Here is a 19,325-nt window from a genome sequence, read left to right as displayed (position 1 = left end):
CACATAGGGGATCTGACGACATTAGGCAACTTTTCCGTGATCAACAGCAACGTAATAATCGAAAACCTTCAGAGCACGAAAGTGGCGGTGGCGCAGTTCTCGCAGGAGGCGCGATGTAACGGCGCGTCGAGCAGCAAACTGGCTGTGCCGGCCCTGATGGAGCAGCTCTTGGCGCTACAGCAGCAGCAGATCCACCAGTTGCAACTGATTGAACAGATTCGGCACCAAATATTATTGTTGGCTTCCCAAAACGCAGACATGCCAACGTCTTCGAGCCCTTCTCAAGGTACTTTGCGAACATCTGCCAACCCCTTGTCCACGTTAAGTTCCCATTTATCCCAGCAGCTGGCTGCAGCAGCTGGATTAGCACAAAGCCTTGCTAGTCAATCTGCCAGCATCAGTGGTGTGAAACAGCTCCCCCCTATACAGCTACCTCAGAGCAACCCTGGCAACACTCTAATTCCATCCAGTAGTGGCTCTTCTCCAAATATTAACATATTGGCAGCAGCAGTTACAACGCCGTCCTCAGATAAAGTGGCTTCAAGTATTGGTGGCTCACAGCTCAGCAACCCACCAGTATCAGCATCATCTTCACCAGCTTTTGCAATAAGCAGTTTATTAAGTCCTGCATCTAATCCACTTCTACCTCAGCCCACCCCTGGTAACTCTGTGTTCTCCAGTCCCTTGTCCACTCTTGGAACACCTGCAGAGGATTTAAACTCCTTGACTGCCTTGGCACAGCAACGAAAAAGCAAGCCACCAAATGTAACTGCTTTTGAAGCGAAAAGTAATTCGGATGAGGCGTTCTTTAAGCATAAATGCAGGTTCTGTGCTAAAGTGTTTGGGAGTGACAGTGCCTTGCAGATTCACTTACGTTCTCACACTGGCGAGAGGCCGTTTAAATGCAACATATGTGGAAACAGGTTCTCCACCAAGGGAAACTTAAAAGTCCACTTTCAGCGTCACAAAGAAAAATACCCTCACATTCAAATGAACCCGTACCCGGTGCCAGAGCATTTGGACAATATTCCGACAAGCACGGGGATTCCTTATGGGATGTCTATACCGCCGGAGAAACCTGTCACGAGCTGGCTGGACAGCAAGCCGGTGCTTTCCACCCTGACGACTTCTGTTGGCCTGCCACTCCCACCAACAATTCCAAGCTTGACCCCATTCATCAAAACTGAGGAGCCCCAGCCGATTCCCATTAGCCATCCTTCCGCGAGCCCTCCCTGCTCTGTCAAGAGCGACTCGGGAGCAGCTGATCCCACGTCAAAAATTTCCAACGGACTTCCCGATGAGGTAGAGGCTGGTGCTTTGCCTACCTCAAACGGCAAAATGGAAGAAAACCCTCAAAACGCAAGCGCCGTCACAAATGCAAGCGGCTCCGTGAGCTCACCGGCAGCGGACTCGGGCTCCAGCGCTGTCGCCACTTTTACAAATCCACTGATGCCTCTAATGTCAGAGCAATTTAAGGCAAAGTTTCCATTTGGAGGACTATTGGATTCAACGCCAGCATCCGAAACGTCGAAATTGCAGCAACTGGTAGAAAACATTGACAAAAAGGCAACCGATCCGAACGAGTGTATCATTTGCCACCGAGTTCTCAGTTGCCAGAGCGCACTGAAAATGCATTATCGCACACATACCGGTGAGAGGCCATTTAAATGTAAAATCTGTGGTCGCGCTTTCACTACTAAAGGCAACTTAAAGACTCATTACAGTGTCCACCGTGCCATGCCCCCACTGAGGGTACAACATTCGTGCCCGATCTGCCAGAAAAAATTCACCAACGCTGTTGTGCTGCAGCAGCATATCCGAATGCACATGGGAGGGCAGATCCCCAACACCCCGGTCACAGAGAACTATCCTGAGTCAATGGAATCAGATACGGGATCTTTTGACGATAAGAATTTTGATGATATAGACAACTTCTCAGATGAGAACATGGAAGACTGTCCTGACAGCAGCGTGCCGGATACACCCAAATCTGCGGATGCGTCGCAAGACAGCCTGTCTTCTTCCCCTCTGCCCCTGGAAATGTCGAGTATTGCTGCTTTGGAAAATCAGATGAAGATGATCAACGCAGGACTTGCTGAACAACTTCAGGCAAGCTTAAAGTCGGTCGAAAATGGGTCAGTGGAAGGGGACGTTTTGACTAACGACTCGTCATCTGTCGGTGGTGATATGGAAAGTCAAAGTGCTGGAAGCCCTGCTGTCTCAGAGTCTACCTCTTCCATGCAGGCCTTGTCCCCATCCAACAGCGCTAACGATTACCACAAGTCACCAGGTATCGAAGAGAAACCAGTCAGAGCTTTACCAAGTGAGTTTGCCAACGGTTTGTCTCCAACCCCTGCTAACAGTGGTGCTTTGGACTTGACATCTAGTAACACTGATAAAATGATTAAAGAAGAGTCTCTGAGTATGCTCTTTCCTTTCAGAGACAGAGGTAAATTTAAAAACACCGCATGTGACATTTGTGGCAAAACATTTGCTTGTCAGAGTGCCTTGGACATTCATTACAGAAGTCATACCAAAGAGAGACCATTTATTTGCACAGTTTGCAATCGTGGCTTTTCCACAAAGGGTAATTTGAAGCAGCATATGTTGACACATCAAATGCGAGATCTACCATCACAGCTTTTTGAGCCCAGTTCCGGTATCGGCCCTAATCAGAACTCTTCGGTTATGCCCGCGAATTCGCTGTCATCGCTCATAAAGACTGAGGTGAACGGCTTTGTGCACGGCTCTCCTCAGGACAGCAAGGAAGCGCCCTCCGGTCTCGTCACCTCGGGCCCGCTGTCCTCCTCGGCCACGTCTCCCGTCCTGCTCCCCGCTCTCCCCAGGAGAACCCCCAAACAGCACTACTGCAACACGTGTGGGAAAACCTTCTCTTCCTCTAGTGCTCTGCAGATCCACGAAAGGACACACACTGGTGAGAAACCTTTTGCCTGCACTATATGCGGAAGAGCGTTCACAACAAAAGGCAATCTGAAGGTACTTTTCCCTCTTGCTGTTCTTAGGGTTCGTTTTCTCCTTGCTGGGGGTTTTTAATTTTTTTAACATCTGTTGATGTTGCAAGCAGTGGTACCTTTGGGTATCTGTGGCATGACAAACGGTGTGTTTAGTCAGCTCTGGTAGACCTTGATGGGCTTTTGTTGAGCGTTTGCGTTGGCAGCCGGTCCGGAGCGTGAGCTGGTTTTGATGCTTAATTAAAATTCATCTGCCAGCAAAGACTGCCTGTGTAGAGGGAGAAATGGAACAGTCAAATGATGGTAAGGAGTGTTAATTAACAGAGAAATGCGTTTTGTAGCTCGCACACCTCTTTAAGAAGTGAAAGGCTCTCGGATGTGCTGTTTTTCATAACTATCGTGTAAGATGATGAGTGTTTAAAAAAACTATTAACATAATTCTGGAACTAATGGGTATTAATTTAATTGATTATATAACTAACATTTCCTACTGATATGTGTTTGAAAAAGCAAATATACTTAAGTTTGAGAACACCAGTTGAGCACTTTACTGTGTACATTTTTCTGTTGACAGAGTATTTCTCTAGAGGTTGCTGCCAGTAATGCGAGATGAATAATTACTTTCAGGCCATTCTGTCTATACACGAGGGTCTCCAATGAGCAATCAGTAAAGGATACTTTCTGCCTGTCTGCAGAGGACGTTTACAGGGTAAAGGGTGTCAAATACAATACTTGCCATTGCAATGGAAGTGGACATAGCAATTCTAGCCCTGAAAGCAGCTATCTGCAATAGATGGAATAACGTCAAGTCATTATAAACTAAATACATGTAATAAAACAAAGGGTAACAAGCAATGCATTGTTCGGCAGAAAAGCAGGGTGTTCTGGGTAATGGCGATGGGCTAATCCAGAAGAAGTTTATTTATTATTCCAGATGGGAAATGGAGCCCTCCATCCGCTACCTGTAGTGCCGTTCTTTATGTAACGAGACTGGACACTTTTGTGGCCCGCTGCCTTCTTTGTGATCAAAATAAGTTTGAAATCCCTGTCAACCCCTCTTTTTTGTTTGTTTGTTTCTCCCTTTCTTTCTTTCTTTCCAGGTTCACATGGGCACTCACATGTGGAACAGTACTCCTGCGAGACGAGGCAGGCGACTCTCCGTGGATGGCCCCATGACGTTTCTAGGAGGCAATCCCGTCAAGTTCCCAGAAATGTTTCAGAAGGATTTGGCTGCGCGGTCAGGGAATGGAGACCCCTCCAGTTTCTGGAACCAGTACGCAGCAGCACTCTCCAGTGGCTTGGCCATGAAGACCAACGAGATCTCGGTCATCCAGAACGGCGGCATTCCTCCGGCGCCGGGGGGCCTGGGCAACGGGGGCAGCTCTCCCATCAGCGGCTTGACGGGAAGCCTGGAGAAGCTCCAGAATTCGGAACCCAACGCACCTCTAGCTGGTCTGGAGAAAATGGCAAGCAGTGAAAATGGGACAAACTTCCGTTTTACGCGTTTCGTGGAAGACAACAAAGAAATTGTAACAAATTAGGAAAAAAACCACCTCCCTAAATAACATTCCTGCAAATAGTGCAACCTAGGGTTGCTTTTTTCAAGCTGCAGGCTACAACATTACAAAGACGTTCTTTTGTACCGTGTTCTACTTCTAGAGTTCTAAGAGAGCTTATTTATTAGTGATATAATCCTGCTTTGCAAACAAATGCAAGCATTAACTTTGGTCTCCTGTATTTTGAACTAAATACTAATCGACTAGAGTGCTGTAAACTTGCTGTAACATTTATGGCAGTTGCAAGTCTGTTCTGCTAGGTGATCTTATTCTGGCATTAACTTATTTTCTATATCCAGTTTAACATGAACTCTGGTATTGATGCGATGCCTCAGTGATGCATTAGGTCTCTAATAAAAGTCTGTATATAAATGTACACTTTGATCCTGCTGGAAATTTTATCAGCAAACACATTGTTTAATTTTTCCAAACAGACTTAAGAAAAGGACTGAAACAACATAGACTGAACAGTGTGCGTCCTTTACACAGCTCAGTTTTTGATTTTTATTATAAAATTAAAACTGCTTTAATTTTTGTAGGTTTAACATTTTCCGTTTTGAACTGTTATTTGTATTGTGCTTTTTACTTGAGTCGTCTTAAATGTTAATACATTTCTGTACAGTAATAAGCACGCAGATTATTAGAGAAGATACTGAAGTGTTGTTTTGGTAGTTGAAACTGAGACGTAACATTTTGCCTTGTAGGTATATTCATTCTAGAAAATGTGCTGGACTTTCACAATGCTGCTACGTATGGCATCTTGAACAACTTCCGTGGACAACTGTAGATGCTCCTGTATATACAATAAGACATCACTTTCATTAAAATGTACATATGTTCCGTACAAGACCAAGCCCTACTCCTTGACCAAGGGAACAAGTATAGTGTTTGTTTATTTTGTATTAGGTACTGGGGGGGGCAGGGGGAACCTGGGACTGTTACATGCACTTTCTCGGAAAGTTGAAAGGAAAAGAGGTCCAGTTTCTTTAACATTTAATACTTACTAACAGCAGAGATACTGTAATTTTACTCGAGTAATCAAATACATTTTTGCAACAGATAAAATTCGCTGTCTCTGTGTTTTTAAAGTGTACCTGTATTTAGTAATCACTTTGTATTATTTAGCCTTTCCCTTGGTTAACACGAACTGTTCAGGTTGTATGTGTGTGTTTATATTTGTAAGTATGGGTATACATATATGTATTGCATATTAATTGCTAGTATATTTTTCATACCCCGTAATAGTGGGAAGTTTCTCCTTAACTATTCAACTCCCCCTCATAAAACTGTAGATATTTTGGCATTTTTGATTTCTTTATTAAAAAAAAAAATGCTGCTAGCAAAGACCTTATTGAGCCTAGGTAAGTTTCCTTTGAAGGAAATAATTTATCGCATTTAAGGCTTGATTTGGTTCAAATGCTTTATATTTGATATTAATTTTATTCTATGAGATTGTATGTTTGTGGCATGCTTACGCTGCTGTATCTGTGTTAAGATGTCCACTTGCAAAGCCCCATATACTGTGTGGGGTTTATAACTTGATTGTAAGAAAGAAAAAAGAATGCTTTGGCCTTGCACATGATTTGGCTTCCCTTATGCACCTGCCATGATCGTTAACCTCGGTGGGAGTTTGGGGGAACAGAATTCAGCCCAATCTTTTCACCCAGTAGAGTTTTATCTCCTCAGATCATTATTTATGAAAAATAAATCAGTTTGGTTGCCTTCAAATCATGCCTTCAAAAATACCCCAGCAGGAGTAACCAATTTTATGTTCGTGTCAATATATATATATTTTTTTACAATTCCAAAATTCAGGTATTTTGTGTTATAGGATTTTCTTTAAGGTCAGTGAGGGGGGGCAGTTGCTTGCCTTTTAAAACAGGAATTAATTGCTTTGCTCTTCCCCCAGTAGCTTGCGTTGTGAATTGGGTATCACAGAGGATTTAACACTGAAAAGCTGGGGTGAGAAATACTTTTCTTGAGGACTTTTACCCTTCGTATGGTGATGATTCCTTAGTAAAGTATTAACGCTGTAGTCTGAATACCTCTTGGACTTCATGTCTTTAGACCTTTTCCTGTTGGAATGTGATGATTCATCTGGTACGATGCACATTTTTGTTAACATGTAAGTTGTACGCTAGAGCCAGCTGGCTTGTTCAATGTGAATATTTAAGAACTTCAAGTCACCTTTTGATCTCGGAAAAAGGTAAATTAAACGGATTTTGATGATTTTATCAATGAAACACTTAACTAATTCTCCTTTTAAACCGAGTTCAGAGTTGTGCAACAGGACAGCAAGGAAGGGATAGCAAACCGCAGTGCTCCGGGGGGGCTCCCTTCACGTGCCTTGAGTTTCATTAATAAACGGCTCAACTCCAGCCCTGGGACCGGGAACCTCCGCGGTTGGAGCGGAGGCTTCGGGGGCCGAGGGGCCCTCAGCCCCCCCAGGGAAACGGGGGAGTCGGGGGCCTTCCCCGAGCACCCTGGCTGCTCCGGAACCTGTGCACTGGGCGCTTTTAAGAAAAAAAAAGAACAGAAAAACCAAAGTTGGCCGTTTTCCTGGTGGTGCTTTAAGCCCCGGGGGTGCCCGCGGCTGCGGCGCGCGCTGTTCCCGCCCGGACACCCCTCGCGGACACCCCGCGCACGCGGGCGACCGTTAGGAGCGACCGTTGGGGGCGGCTGAGGGACCGTCCCCGTCTCGCTGAGGGGGCGGCGGGGGCCGCCCCGCTGCCGGAGGGGCTGCATCCCCCCCAGGTCAGGTGCGAGCGGCGGCGGCTCCTCTTCCCTCCAGCCTTTCGGAAGCGATTCCTTGAGCCCACCCCAGGGACGGGGGCTGCGGCCGGGGCGCCTCGGGGACACCCTTTCCTCGGCCGCCCCCTGATTGCGGCGACTGAGCCGAGCTGCGCGGGGGCCGTGCCGGTAAGCCCGTGCCGGTAAGCCCGTGCGCTGCCCCGCCGGCTCGTGGCCGCAGTTTCACTCGGTGTTTCCCTTGGTGCTGGGGGGGGGGAATCGGCCGTGCTCGGTGCGTCCCGTCGCGCCGGGCTTGGTGGGGGTGCCCGGGCTGCTACCCCAGCGGGGCAGAGGGTGTTTTGGTTCCTCCCCCCGAAGGGAGCTGCGGTCCGGCCGCACGCCGGGGCCGTGCCCCGCGGGGACGGGGGCGGCTCGCGGCTCCCCGCCCCGCCGGGCGGAGCGCCCAGCTGGCCGGCTGCGAGCTGCCGGAGAACGGGGGTGGTGCTGGTGGTGATGGGGAATAACTCGCTCTGGAAATGCGGAATGTGAAATTTCCCGTTACTTGACACCAGGCCGTGGGGACCAGGGGAAGTTACCTCTCCCCAGGGCTGTCCTCTGGCAAGCGCACAAAGGTGCCCGCGTCGCCTCCCAGCTGGGGACCGCGCTACCGCGCTGCAATTACCCCGCGCAGGATTTCCCATTCACACACACTGAATTAATCCTTATTCAAGGGCAGATTTTTTTTTTCTTTACAGTTTTGTTTGCGCGGCCGCATTTTTTTTCATTAGCAACAAAGTTTTCTTCCTTTGCCTTTTTTTTTTTTCCCTCCTCGCCCATCACAGTTTTATCATCCATTAAAATAAAACGCAGTGGGGTGTTGTTTTTTTTCTTGGCTTTTTTTTTTTTTTTTCCTCTTCTAAGCGTCAACTATCGTTCAGCACATTCATTTAATCAGCTCGACTAATTTTCTTCACGGAAACAGACGTGATTTATTTAAAAACGGGACTAACAGCGTGCGAAACTTTCCCACTCGGGCAGAGCCCGCGGCCACGCCGGTTGGTGAACCGCGGGGCCGCCCCCGCACCGCCGGGCATTTTTGCTCAGCAGACGGCCCTGGAATGTGGGGTTTTCCCCGAATACCGTAGGAAGGAGAGGGAGCGAGGACGTGGCCGCGGAGAGGGGTGCGCAGCCTATTCGCGCTGCCCCGGCCGGAGGGCGGCCCGGCGGGTGGTGGCTTCACTTTCAGGGGGCAAACGGAATAGGAAGGCTGAAACGGGCGTGGAGGGCTAATTAAAAGGATCCACTGTACCAGGAGAATAGAGAGAGAAGGGAGTCAGGGTAGCCCATGGGATGGCAGAGATGAGGTTTCTGTATTGGCGAGGCAGGGGTGGGAAGGGAAGGGGAGCAGCACATTGCCGGGCTGATTTCACGTGCTGCTGATTAACAAATCCTAAACCTTCGTATCAGGGTGAAATAAATGATTCTTCCTACTCTGGGCTGTGGTTTGAGATTTAGGAACAGGTTGCCAGCCCTTGCTGCTGCAGGGGTCAACAAACCTCTCCAACCCTGCTTTGGAAAGAACATTTGCTGACCATCAAAATCAAACAGTTGCTGCTTGGTTTGACCTTTTCTTCGGGGCATACTTCTTGCTTTTGAGAGTCCTAAAGTCACAAGCTACCTGGTTGTGTCTTTGCAGGAGGCCAGTTTTACTTGGCAGGAGAAGGTGTGACTTTGTAGTGTGACAGTTCTTTTTTGCTGTCTCCCTGCCAGTCCTCAGTACTTCTCCATTTTTTTTCTTTTTTAATAACATTTTTCTAGTTGGTTTCCTTCTCATGAATATGAGTTGACAGACGTTAAAATAATGTTTTGCAAATAAGTGGGTACAATTATTTATACAAGCCAGAAGCAATGTGTCTCTTAACTGCTAAATTGAAATATAATGACTTAAAAGATTTCATGTACAACAGAGTCTTTTGTATAAATACCGATCTCTAGACGATAACTTAAGGAGAAGTAGAGGCTTGAAAATATTAGGGCTAATAGGAAAGAACAGGATTAATTTGAAAGTATGCAACTTCAGTTGAGACCAGAGTTACGGAGAGTTTCCTGATTTGATATTTTTGGGGTCTTTTTGCATCCAGGTTGTAGCTAAGATCAGAGTGACTACCCTGAGCCAGTTCTGCTGGCCGTGGCCTAGCAGATGCTTGGAAGATGGCAGGTGCGTGATGAGTACTCCTTGGGAAGATCTCCTTGTTCCAGGGACACGGGACACTAGGAAGCCCTGAACCACGTGCTGCAGCTGGAATATTTTACAGGTAAGTGAGATGTAAGCATGGCAATGGTTAAGTTTCTGGCTCAAATGATACTATAGTTTTGTCCTACTGTTAATATCTTTCTTTGGTTTCCCATTTTAGCTTCAGGTTTTGTTTGGGTGTATATTTTTGAATCCACAATCTAAATTTCTTAAAAGGCAAAATGTCTCAGTGATGTGGGGAAGAGGAGCAGGAGAGCAGCAGAGAGAGCTGCTCTTTAATGCTCAAGTCTGTCCAGCACAGAGGGAGCTGGTGAATAATGTGCATTGGCAGGCTGGAGACATTCTCTGCAATGCTCTGTATGGAGACTGGGGCCAGCATCTCTGAATATCTTACACTGAAGAGCTGTAGAGCAAGAAAGTGATTTAGTCTTCATTTTACAGCAGTTAACTAATTGACTCAAATTGCGGGCTGCTCTTTACTTTCAGAACGTCACATTTGGAAAGCAGTTTAAATCTAGGTTGCATGGGGAGCAAAAACATGTCTGTGCCCGTGTTAGACATTGTCACCAGTGCTAATAAGAAAGGTCTTCACTGGAACGATCAGCCCTGAAACTTCCGGTGTCATTTCATTTCAAAAGTAAGAAGTCTCACTGTGTTAGCAGACATTCACATCATGTGTGCAGACAGCTCTCTTGACCAGGGCACTTCTCAAGTGCAAAGGTCTATTTTCATTACTTAAAGGTCTTAAAAATGCAGCATCACAATGTCAGGTGGGTGTAGCAGAAGCCCTGCAGCACCTGGCATCAGGTGGTGCAACACAAACAGTATTTAGAATTGAATATGGAAAGAAAAAAATGAAGTGGTCTGGCACAATATCATGCATTTAGCCCCACCGGTCGCTGCTTGCTTTCTTTTCCCCATCCTTTCCATGAAAAATAATTTCCAAGTGGAGGCAGTGAGACTAACCAGATGATGTTAAGATTTTCTTCAAAGCAGTGCCTGTTTTGAAAATAAGCTTACTTCAGCAGTGAATAATTCTAAATTGCTTTCCTTTCATCGGGATTTTAAAATGTCAGTTAATACATAGTGAAACTAACATTTGTTTCATATCTACAATAACTAAGTGGATAATTGTGTTCAATGCTAAATGTGCATTCATATGAACTCCTGTCTTTCTGTTGGTTAGAGGTTTTACAGAATAGCAAAATCTATAGAGAGAAACAGAACAGATTTTAAAGGTCTATGTGTGTGTTTACTTCTCGAGGCTGAACACCGAGTCCTCTCGGAAACCAGTGTCAGAGCTGTTGATGGGAACAAGGCTGTTAGTGATGGTTAGATCACTAGTTAGTTCAGCTGTGGGGATCCCTTAATACCAGCATAGACCTCTGCTGCTGATACATGTAAACCAATTTAACCCCCTGCTTAAGTCAGCTCAACTTATTTTGGCTTCTAACAGTGATGAATGTCTGAGTGCTGCACAGACAATTTCTGCTACAGTGTCTGTGGCAGTTTAAGGGGTTACTGTCTTTCCCTTTCAGTCCACTGTGTTCACTGAGATTCCCCCCTCTCCATATTTGAATGGGTGGAATAGGTCGCATAAGCACCCTTTATTCATATCACTGCACAGGCGAAGTGATTTCTTATTTGGTGAATAAGACCTTAAGATAGAGAAGTGTCCAAAATGTACCAAGCAGGTTCACAAAGCTTAAGGAGATCATCTTTTGAAAAGAGGTTGATTCTATGAATTCATGAGTCAGGCAGAAAAGCATTCATAAAGCTACCACTTGTTTGAGCTAGAATTTCAGGAGATATTACCTTCCAAACCAAGCCTCATGTCCAACTGTCTACAAAATTTGGCTTACCTTAAAATGCAGCCAAAGGCATTTTTAAGACGGTATGTCTAGCTTTGCACTGAAGCGGAGGGAGAACACTCCGTAATTTGTCCTGTTGTGACAGAGCACAGTAGTAACAGCTTAAAACACTGAGGCTATTACTTCAGCAGTGTCCTCACTGACATTAGATAGTCATCTAGAGTCACTTTCCTGGATTGACCTATACAAAAAAATAGACTGAACTCCTGTGTTCTCTCCTGGATTTGAAGTAGTTATTAAACCAATTTTCTCTTTTCAAAGTTGTATGCATTCATGCTGGCATCCTCAATAAAGCTGGAACACAAACAAAAAAGCAAACAAACCAGTCACAATAGCATTCAATGCACTTAAACTTGGAGGAAATGAGAATCAATATTTGTCAAATGGAGGGAAAAGGTAAAGTGGACTGAGGAAAAATGTCCGGCTTTCTTAAAAGCCATTAGTGGAAATGAAAAGTTGAGAGCGATACTGAAATTTAAATCCTGCATTGGTGCTGTTTGAATATATGACTTTGCTTTTGTTTTCACCCTCTGTCTGCTGATGCATGCACTAGTTTGATGCACACATATTCCTTTATTTTTAGTTCTGTTGAATGGAATTAATTACATTTTAATTGCATGCGGCTTGGAACCTTGGAGGCTTATGTAAAGGTTTCGCTCATGGTTAAAGTGTGAGGGGCTAATTTAGGAATCAGAAGTTTCATCCCTGGGTATGGGCATGTGTGATCTCGGGCAAGTTGCTCTAATCTCTTGATGCACTTTATAAAATGATACTAACAATAGTTTCTCCCCTTTACTTTTTATTTTGGATACTTAGCTGTTCAGCCTGGTCTTTTACAATGTGTGTATACCATACATGGTACCCTCTTGGAATATGAATGGTTATAAAATATCAAATACAAACCAGTGATTTTGAATTTCAGCATCTATCAGAACACCTGGAAATGCTCTGCTGGTAACTCAGTACAACATTTGACACTTATCAGATGAAATCAATGCTATGTTATACATGCTTACGTGTTTACGGTAGTTGTAAGAACAAATTACCAGTTTTTGCAAAAGGTCCCAAGAGATATACCATGTTTTTTCTGAACTATTGGATGTAGCCACAATTTTTAAAAATCTTCGATGTATACAAAATTCTCTTTCTCAGGCACAGTACCAAGAAAGAGTAATTGCATTGCTTCTCTTGCAGACAAGTGCCTGTAGTTGATTTCCAGCTTCAGTGATATTTATCACAGATAACTTTCAGCCTGGACTTTAGGTGATGAGTTCTCTTTATATACATGAAAAAAATGGTAAAACAAAGTATGTGGAACTGTAAAGGTCATATTTAATCAGAAGAAGAGTGCTGGATGAGGTACAGTATGACAGTTTATGGCCAGACTTGTTGCATTTGCCTTCCTGGTTTGTTTGAAGTAGGTATGTGTGAGGTAGGAAGGAAGATGTGAAAGGTCTCGTGCCGGTGTGATGGAGAGTGCACTGAAATAAAACATGCAAATTGGAGCCCTGCAGCTGTTGTTTCTGGTGCAGGTCTCTGTAGTATTTTCTGATGTTCTTAGTTTTCTCCCAGAGAGCCTATATCTCCACGTATTATATAAAATTATGAGCAACAAGCACAGTAGCGCAGCCGTGTGTTGAAATGCAGATAGGTACGGCTGCTCCACTGTGGAGCACTAGGAATGCTGATAAAGACAGGAAATATTTTTGAATCCTCTGAAATATTTTCTCTGTTTGGCTAGTTTGCTCTTTATAACCCCATAAATGGCAGTGATGATCTTTGCTTCTGAAAGGGTAACCCTGGGTTTTGAAACCCTGGCCACATGCGATACAAGTCAGCAAGTTATGCTTAGGTTTAGATGTTCTTTGCCTGGCTGTCTTGTGAACAAACAGAACAGGGTGAGTTTCATTTCATCAGGAGTCTGAAGTAACTGTCAACTAAAGCCTGAAGTCTTGACTTTATCTGTTACTCATCTTGAAGGGCTTTCTTTTTATCTGAAAATTAGATATTGACAACAGTAACAACAATAACAGGAGACATGAAGAACATGGGCAGCAATTTCCACCCTCCTCCCTTCCTCCCCCTTGCAACTTGGCCTAAATTTCAAGCTTTTTTCAATGCTTTATTTTGCTATTTCAATATATTCGATGTCCCAAAGAATCATGATTTTTAGAAAGTGCTGTGCTGTCTGAAAATCAGGCTTTTAAAGTGTGTTGACACAAAGGCACTTAAAATCATGGCCCAAATCCCACGGCCATGGACAGTTACAAGCTGACATCCTAGTCAAACACACGGAGATCACCCTAGTGCCTGTTCTGGCTGGCCAGCAGTTTCACCCCCCAAAATAATGACTTTTTTTTTTAGATCAAAGGAAAGCAATTGGTCTTTACATGTACAAGCAGTGGGGCTGACAGAGCCATGATGTAGTCTGGCACCAGCAGCGGACATGGGATGTGGCTGTGGGGAGCTGTGTGCCGTATAAATCCATGCTGCAGCATTTCCTAATAAGTCCTGGGGGAGATTTGACCTTAAATAGATAAAATTAGTGTACAGTTAGTTTACTGTAAAGTACTAGGGAGTCCTACGGTGATGTGATGTATCTCTTTAGGATTAGTAGTTGTCTCTAGTATTCCATCCCCTCCTCTTTTTCTCTCTCAGGGTTCAAGTCTCTGTGTAATGTTAACCGTTATTGGAAAAAGTTCTAACAGCAGTAAGGCTGGTGAAAGATAAAACTATTTATAGAAAACAATAAATTTAAAATCAAATATCAATAGCTACCAGCTGTAGCACCTTTTCTTTCTCTTCTGTTAGATAGTAAAATCAAAGCATAATTTGGAAAGGATCCCTGCTGGAATTAGAGAAACAAGTCCATTCTGCAGGCTGAAGGGAAACTGGGATGTTCATTTACAGGATGACTTTTCCTCAGCTTCTGCAGAATTAGCCCCCAGCTGTAGGACATGAGATTTTTCTGTTTGGGTGTAAAAATAAGGTTTTCTGAGTCTTTCCAGTGCCATCATCTAAAACGAGGGGACAGACACACCTCTATTAAGGTCTCCAGTACAGGAGACTTTGGAGTGGCTGAAGTGCAGTAAAATGGCTCAATTTACCCTGTCAGTGTTCATAGTGTAAGAAGTGATGTGCAGAGGAGTTTTTGGCTACAGCAGCGGTAACTATGGAAATGTCTTGGATGAGCTTGTCCTAAATCAAGGCTTGATCTCATCTTGGTTCTCTTCAGCAAACTGGATGTACAGAGGTCTTAGGTTACGCTCTGTATTCCTCTTTTCCCAGAGCCTATCTTGGACTCTATTTAATGCTATGTGTTTTCTTTTTTGGTGGAAATAGTTAATCTAAGCACTCTGCACAAGTCTTAAAAACTGCTTTTAGTTTACCACTTAACTTTTGATATATGGTTTTCTTCTTTATTTTTTCTTTAAATACTTGTGTGGATATAGCACTGTCCTTTTAAATGGATGAATTTTGGTATGTGAAGCTTTTTGCAGTTTTCTCCTGATTACACTGCAAAAGGAGGTTGGCAGGGATTGGCAGTTTTGTCAGATCTGGGGGTTTATTTCTGAGCAGGGTGAGAGTACAGTGTCTGCTAGTAGCTGCTGAACCTTTTGCTAGTGTCATTTAGTTACTATTCAGTGTCTTCTTCCTTCTGTCCATTATTTCTAGGTATTTATGGTGGATTTTTTCCTGGGAAGGATATTAAGAAACTTTTCACAATGTGTTTATGTGAAGGGCTGTGAGTGGTGAGCGGTAAATTTTTCTTTGGTTTTGTTTGATATAACCCATACAGCTTCTGAGTGGAAAAACCCACATTAACATCTGGGAGAACTGAATAATTCAGGCCACCTTCTTGAGTGTTTCCTTCCCATTCCTTCATCTCATACTGTTCAGTGTTCATTTTTTTAATGCCATTATTGCTTGCCTGTGTAAAAATATTTTAAAGTACAAGATTTCTCTGGATTCACTTGAGGAGCAATAACCCCAGTTTAAAATAAATGAGAGATAATTCTAAATTATATTCCAGAGGACCTTTTTCAGCAGTGTTGATTCCAGAAGCATTTACGTAACACTGCTGAAAATCTGGACAAGTCATTGCAAAAGAATTGAAACAGAGAGTTAAAGTATTTAATAGTGGTCAAATGCTGCTACGAAATTTAGTCTTTACTGAAATCAGAAACGTTGCATCCTTCTGGTTTGCTAATAAACCTACAGTGACTCATCAGAGTGTTGAGGCTTTTTCCTTTCTTACAGAGCACAGTATTGATCAGACTGTGAAATAATACAACAGCTGAAGCTCAGGTAGCAAATATGCACTGAATTGATCTCCCTTTGCTAAGCCTCCTATATCCCAGCATTATTTATGGCAGAAGGATTGAGTCTGGAAAATAACTTTGATAAATACCACCTTGTAGCACCTGTTTAAGTGATGGGAAAGAAAGCACGCCCTAGTTTGTTAACTTTAAGTATTGGGAGTAGAAGTGATGTGCACATAATAATATTATGATTCATACAAACCACTTTTCAACCAACTCGATATATTTCATTACCTCCTTTCCAGCAGAAGTATTGATTTTTGTTTTGTGGTTTTATAACACAATTTCAGGGCTGTTGTAGTTTAATGAGCCATGTTCTTACGATGTTTAAAAAGATTTGAAGCATTTGTTGAAATAAATATTATGGATTGCCCATCTCTTGTCACCTCTTCTTTCTCCCAGCTGTATACACCCAGCGGAAGAGTGAATAGGGCAGCCAGCTCTGTGGCTTTTTGTGTTTGAGATCAAAGTGCTACTGGAGAACAATAGCAGGCCACACTTCTGTGTTCGTGACCACACACAGCAGCACCTGCAGAGCAGTAAAATGTCATTGTTGCTTCTGCAGTTTGAGCACAGAGGAAGCACCACTGAGGTGGCAGATGATTCTAATAATACTTGATGTGAATTGATGGGGAAGGAGGACCATAACACAGAGGGCTTTTTATTGTAAGCCTTGACTTCCCAAGCTGTGAACTAAAGAATACTGCACCTGTGGACTTTCTTCAAATCAACCATTATGGAAAGTGACAGATTTTATTAACTTAAGGAAGAACTTTTCAACATAGGAAATTTGTAGTTTATTTTTGAGACACAAAGAAAAAAACCAGAAGGATATGTTGCATATTTCCCACTGCTCATACTTTTCTAGTGTGCTTTTCTTTTTGAATGTGCTGTAATAGAATCACAGGGGTATTACTAGAAATACTTTTATCTTTAAAAAAAAAAAAAGAGGAAAAGATGAAACGACATCTTTGGGATTTTTTTTTTTTTCACTTTTACCCCTTGATTCATGCCTGATATTGGTTAATTTATAAGAGTGGAATTAACAAGAGAATAAATATATTGTTGAAGAGATACATGTGATAATTTTAAGAGATACTCAGGACAGCAGAAGCTTGGGGAAGGGGGTGGAAATTGATGGAAAAGACTCCAAATTGTTCAGTACAAGTGATTTATATTAGGCATTGTCTTTGTGCAGTCAGCTCCTCCCTTGGGCATCCATCTTTGGGAAGGTTCTGGCATGGCAGGGGCTGGGCATGAGGGCTGCAAGGCTGGAGTGTTGTCAAAAGCATGTGCAGGTAAATGGAGCTGACGTACATTTGGACAATGCAGAGTTTACTTTCAACTCCAAACAGGTCAGTTTCTCAATTTTATTTACAACAGCAACGCATCACTGCTTGAAGATGTCTTCTAATACTTCTGGTTTGGGATTGTGACAGTATAGTGGTCTGGCTTCTAGAATGAAATAGAACACTGTCAGTGTTTCTTTTTTTAAGTGGCCATCATGTGCCCTGTAGTGTAACACAGAGATACTGCAGAAGCTGCAAAGATGAGATGCCTGGTGGTCTCATACTAGAGTGATTCCTACCTATACCATAAAATAACAAAGTGCAGCATCTGATTTATCTAGAGTTCTTCAGTTATTTTTGTTTAATGGAATGTGTGGCTGTATTTTGAGTTGATTACAGCTGCAGTGATTTTGCTAGGCATAGACACGAGCCTCTGGTACCCATATGAATCCAAGCACATTACATTTTTGTGTAGGTGCAATTAATATCCTGATGATTATATAATTCAGGTTGCCTTAAAAACAGAACACATAAAAAGCAAAGTCAATATGAGCATTGTATTATCTTCATATATATATAGCTTTTACAGTCAGTTTTGAAGAAATCATAGAACTTGTAGTTAATGTAATATTAATGGCTAAGAGTTGGCAAATCAAGCATAAAGTCAACTGGATTATGATTATTAGCTAAAAGCATAGTGCTTTCTGGTGATTCTTTTCGTTCTAAAAATAAGCCCTGGATGAACTGAAAATCATTTTGCAGGAAACCCTTAAGTGAAGTGATCATGCAGAGTAATTGGTGGAATATTATGCTTTTCATTTGCACAAACAGATGGTAAGCTTGGCCTTAGATTTAATCAGGGGATGACAGACAGGTAGCACTTTTGTGTATTTCAGATGGAAACTTCTTTTCAGAGAGACAGAAACTGCTGTATATTCAATAGCCTGTATACCAGAAAAGATAAATATTTACCAGGTGTTTGTATTATCCTTAGTGTTACTTTAACTTACTACTAGAGTTAACTTATCCAAGAAAGCTGCTGATTTATTTAGTCAACTGCAAAAACTTTGGTTTTATTTATTCTCTTTTCCTCCTTTTCCATTTTGGCAAAGTATCATATGTAACAATCCAGAACACACAGAAATGTGGCTGCGAATAAACTTGTGAGCAAACAAGGGCCTTAACAATTCAGGATTCATGGTTCTCTGGCCATATTCTTTTTAGCTAATCTTTTAGATAAGGTTTTGATATCAATTGTTTCACTTTCCCCTCCCAAAACATAATACCCGGTAAACTAAGCACATACAATCTGTTTCAGAGGAGAGATTCAAGCAAGTGCAGCCACTGGTGTGTTTTAATGTCACCGCAGAGATTATGTTACCTTCCTAGAAACAAAATCTTTTCTTCTCCCCTTCAAATGGCAGTCCCCTGACACCCCTGTCAGAGACCATTTGCTATGCAGAGTTTTGTGAAGCAATCAAAATTAATTCACAGTGATCTTTTCACCCAGAACCCCCAGCTTCAAATAATGGGCTTTCTCAACAGGTGCTCATTGTGGCAGTTTGACTCCAACTTGCCAGACTAAAGATTTTATTCTTTAGCCATATTTAAGAATAAAATCCTGAGCTTGTAATTTACTAATCTTAAGCAGCTGCCCAGGAGGGCACACCTGCTTAAAATAAAATGATGTCTTGTGTCTCTAGGATCTAAAACCTAAAAATGTTTCCTTATTTGTCTGTTGCTGTACTTTATCAAGTCTCATTTACAAGTCACTGGAAAACCTGTCCAGCAACAATGCCTTGTAATATTGTGGTCTTATTAGGAAGATAATTGTGCTATTTATTCTTGCAAAGGAGCAGTATTCCAGCTGAAGACAAAACAAGATGCTTTGATATTTTTTTCTTTCCCCTGAGTTAGGATTTGCAGTGGGTTTTATTGTGAAATAAACCAGAAGTAAAATAAAACAACTGTTTTGGAAGTAATACTAATAAGCTGCACTCATTTTGACTGTTGAGAACTTTGACAAATGTTTGCTCATCTCTTGCAGGCACTGTTCATAGATATGTTTCATGTGAGCTTCAAAAGCAAAAATCAAAGCCATATACTTTTTATTTTCTGTTGAATGTTGTTGGTGGGAAGGCAAAAGAAAAAAGAGGATAAGTTGATTCAGTAAAAGTACTACAGAATGTATCCTCAGAAATACCTGCACTGCTCTTCCTACTGATATATCATAATATTCTCATTCCTTTGCCTGCATATAGCCAAGTAATTAATGAAATACACTACCAGTCAAAAGGTATCCCTGTGGAGGATAAAGCCATACTAGTCAAA

General features: G+C 42.8%; 1 protein-coding gene across 1 annotated transcript in view; it reads left to right on the top strand.

The window, feature by feature from the left end:
* The window catches only part of SALL1 (spalt like transcription factor 1), a gene marked incomplete at its 3' end in the record, with an annotated part of 13,588 nt that extends 9,075 nt beyond the window's left edge, over window positions 1-4,513 (top strand). The window contains exons 2-3 of the mRNA XM_080352248.1: window positions 1-2,997; window positions 4,073-4,513. The exon at window positions 1-2,997 is cut by the window's left edge and continues 416 nt beyond it. Coding sequence (XP_080208374.1) covers window positions 1-2,997; window positions 4,073-4,513 — 3,438 coding nt within the window. The remainder of the gene's footprint in view (window positions 2,998-4,072) is intronic.
* Between the last annotated feature and the right edge of the window lie 14,812 nt (window positions 4,514-19,325).

Source organism: Nesoenas mayeri (assembly GCF_963082525.1).
Source record: "Nesoenas mayeri genome assembly, chromosome: 12".
Lineage (NCBI taxonomy): Eukaryota > Metazoa > Chordata > Aves > Columbiformes > Columbidae > Nesoenas > Nesoenas mayeri.
This window is presented reverse-complemented; position numbering and strand designations above follow the sequence as displayed.